The 3,484-nt window shown below is 52.7% G+C and overlaps 1 protein-coding gene across 2 annotated transcripts; it reads left to right on the top strand.

The window, feature by feature from the left end:
- Positions 1-260: 260 nt before the first annotated feature.
- Positions 261-2,405, top strand: TMSB4X (thymosin beta 4, X-linked). 2 transcript variants are annotated; one of them, XM_014455764.2, is made up of 4 exons: positions 261-434; positions 1,423-1,530; positions 1,583-1,589; positions 1,973-2,405. In XM_014455764.2, exons 2-4 carry the CDS (start codon positions 1,437-1,439, stop codon positions 1,977-1,979), a joined length of 108 nt encoding a protein of 35 aa, XP_014311250.2. In that variant the 5' UTR covers positions 261-434; positions 1,423-1,436; the 3' UTR covers positions 1,980-2,405. The 2 variants fall into 2 exon arrangements, with proteins under 2 accessions (XP_014311250.2, XP_023609501.1); XM_023753733.1 differs by having other exon boundaries at positions 303-467.
- Positions 2,406-3,484: the final 1,079 nt, after the last annotated feature.

Below are 3,484 nucleotides of genomic sequence, written 5' to 3'. Positions count from 1 at the left end.
AAGCCAGATTCGCAGGAAGGAATGCCTGCCCCCCTGGGCACCACTCAGGCTCTTAGGGATCCTGCTCTGGTGCCCAAGAGCGGGCTTGCGGGCTGTTGCAAAAATCCATGATGGCAAAACAGACATAAAAGGGGGAAAGCGCGTTAGGAAGGGCGTGTTGGAGGCTGGGGGGGTGGGGTGGGGGTTCTCGTCTTATTTTTCCACCCTCATTGCGGTTACGGTGCATTGGTGGACGCGGGTGGGGCCCCCCCAAACGCCACGTAGGGCCCCCGGACGCCGACTTGGACCCCGGGCGCGAAGGAGTTAAGCCGACGCGCGGTGACATCACCTCATTTGCATAGGAGCGCGCATAAAAGGGAGCCCGCCGCCCCCGCCCGGCACTCGGCGGCTGTCCGTGAGCAGATCGACTTCTCTCGTTCGCGCACCTCGCTCGGGTGAGCCCTGGGGCCCCTGCCTCCCGCGCTTGGGTGGGTCCCCTTCCCTCCCCGCATCCCTGCTGCGGCACCCCGAAAGCCCAGCCCCAGTGGCCCTCCCGGGGAAGGGCTGCCTTGGGAAGATGGGCAATGTCAAATCCTTCCAGATGCCGGGTAACGGGGCGATTTTTTTTTTTTTTTTTTTAAGAAAGATTAATCTGGCGTTTTGTTAGGCAGCTCCCAGGGAGCAGGCTTTCCCTTCTTCCTTCCCGGGAAGGCATTCTGCGTTGCCTCTTAGGCAGAGAACAGAAAGCCCCTTTGTTCCAACTCACACCCACCCGCCCGGGCTGCGACAATTGCAATTCCCCGCCAGCCTCGGGGGGCTCCCTGGGCTGCATCTGGCCAGGTTGAGGGCGCCCGGGCAGCATGGAAAGCCCTCCTGCAGGGGAATGCGTGCCCGAGGCTGCCGCACCGCCCCGGGTTCCAGATGGGGCTGATTTATGGGTGCGGGCAGCTTTGTGCGGCGCCTGCATTGTTGCGCGCCAGCGAGGAAGCGGGCTGGGCGGTGGTCGGCGCCGCAGCAGCTGCCGCCGCCTTAATTAAGACAAAAGAAAGCAGCGCGTTTGCAGGGCGAGAGAGCACTTAGAGGCAATGGAAACAGTGTGTGCAGCCCTGGCTTCATTTGAAGGCGTTTTCGCTCGCTTTTCTCCCCCCATACACGCGCTCCGAGCCAGATTGTGGTGGGGAAGCGCTGCAGTGAAACCCGCAGCGCCCCAGCGGACTTCCCAGCCCGGCGCCCCGCGTCTCGAGAGATTGAAACGGGGTGGGGGGGGCTCTTTTCTGTAGAGAGAAAGGTCTCTGGCTGCGAATGGACGCGGGAGGAGGCGGAGGTGGGGTTTCAGTCGTGAGATGCGAGGGCCAAAGCGCACTTCTGAGCTTGGAGACGGGAGACCGAGCGGGAGACTCAGCGGCTCCGCGCTCACCCCCCCTCCTCGCTTTGTATCTGCAGCTTCCTCTGCAACCATGTCTGATAAACCCGATATGGCTGAGATTGAGAAATTCGATAAGTCGAAACTGAAGAAGACAGAAACGCAAGAGAAAAATCCACTGCCTTCAATGCGAGATTAAGTTCCCACTTGACCGCGATTTTCTTTACTCTCCCCCTTTTTAAGAAAAGCCTTAGCGGGAGTCCCGGTAGGGAGGGGGAAGGATTCGGGAGGGGGGGGGGGGAGAGAGGGATGGGGGGGAGGGAGGGTGGGGCCAGAGCCGACAGTTGATGAATGCGGCCTGGAAAGGGTAATTAAAAATGGTCCTGCAGCTTTAATAACTCAATGAAGGAATATTTAATATGTCATAGTCTTAGGCGCAGGCTTTTATCTGTCTAATGTTCCTATTGAATAAAAGCCTTCGTGATGAAGTGCCTCTCGGTACTTGGAGAGTTTTTATCATTCGGAAGGATATTTTAAACGAAAGCACTGTGGTCTTCTATACTAGGCTCCCCCGGATCCGCCTAACTGACCGCCTCCGTCTTTTTTTTTTCTTTTTCTTTCCAATCACAGCGATTGAACAGGAGAAGCAAGCAGGCGAATCGTAATGAGGCACGCGCCGCCAATATGCACTGTACATTCCACAAGCATTGCCTTCTTATTTTACTTCTTTTAGCTGTTTAACTTTGTAAGATGCAAAGAGGTTGGATCAGTTTAAGTGACTGTGCTGCCCCTTTTCACATCAGAACTACTGACAACGAAGGCCGCACCTGCCGCTCCCATCTGCCTGGCTGGCTGGCGGGGAAGGGGGACAACTTGCATGTTGGTGAAGGAAGGAGCTGGGTGGGACGAGGGTGAAATCTAGAGTTAAAACCAAGCTGGTCCAAGGGGTCCTGTGGGCTGTAAAATGCAGTTTAATCAGAGTGCCATTTTTTTTTGTTCAAATGATTTTAATTATTGGAATGCACAATTTTTTTAATATGCAAATAAAAAGTTTTAAAACCTGGCTGGTGTGACGTGTGTGGTGTCTGGGAGGGGCGCCTGATTCGCGGCGGAACCCTTTGGGAAAGGGTCTCACTGGGGAGCGATAAATGAGGAACATCTAGTCAAAGGGGTTTCACGCTGGTGTGTGCGATACCTCAGCTGTGCTAGGGTAACTGGGAGGTCTTTTTCTTAGGGTTGAGTTCCTAGCATGAATTACATAAAAATAGATAAGGATACATTTGCAGTTCTTTATAGAGTGACAAGCCAATGCTGAATTGTACCTGGTTGGGAAAAAAAAATGATAATTCACAGCACAATGTCTTAGGTGTGAAATTGAACTTGGCTAGTGAGCGAATTACCAACACGGACACAACAGGATTTACGCATTCCCGTCCGTTAGGGAAAATACATTTTTAACAGCTGTTTCGTCAAAGGATTCCACACATGTTTTTTCTCATCTAATGGGTTCTAATTAGAGTTCAATATTTCAAACTGCTTTTAGAAAATAAGTGCACTTACAATGAATAGGATTTTAAAACTCATAATAAAGCCGTTGGATGAAGCCAGGGTTGAAACTGGTGCCACGTTTAAGTCCGGTAGGACTGCATTGGCTCATCCCCAGGGCTTCTTGCCTTTCTTGAGTCCAGAACTTCTCACTCACTTTGAAGTGCCTATTTGAACTGGTGGCTTTGGGGGAGAAGCCAAGCTCTGTATGTGGGCATTTCGTGTACAGAAAGGGAGCTAGGGGGTCAGTACTCTGGGAACATTTAAGGAGGGGCGTTTCCCCAATATCTCCGCAAAGCTAAGGTTCCCAGTGCAAGTGTCCAAGAAGTTCAACTCGCCCCCCCCCCCCAAAAAAAAGACTTATGAAAAACTTATTGAAGGAGAGGTGGGGGGCAAATTGTTGATCATTATTAAGCAGGTCCATTTCCTTTCCTTTGCTCAACACTTATTTTGAGAAATGCACAGGAAACCATTTACCTGTGGTTGAGACAAGCAACCGCAGCAGCAGCAGCAGCTAGAAGCCTTTATCTGCATTGCAGGGGACGTGTACCGAGGCTACAAAACCCAACCCGACGGGCCACAGCTGTGCAGTGAGCA

The sequence above is a fragment of the Myotis lucifugus genome, unplaced genomic scaffold (genome assembly GCF_000147115.1).
Source record: "Myotis lucifugus unplaced genomic scaffold, Myoluc2.0 scaffold_49, whole genome shotgun sequence".
In the NCBI taxonomy this organism is placed as follows: Eukaryota; Metazoa; Chordata; class Mammalia; order Chiroptera; family Vespertilionidae; genus Myotis; species Myotis lucifugus.
Note: the sequence above shows the minus strand (reverse complement) of the source record. Positions and strands in the feature narration are given on the sequence as shown.

Bases quoted from the DNA above. Each gene is read 5' to 3' on its own strand.
- TMSB4X (XM_014455764.2), top strand. From the start codon at position 1,437: ATGTCTGATAAACCCGATATGGCTGAGATTGAGAAATTCGATAAGTCG.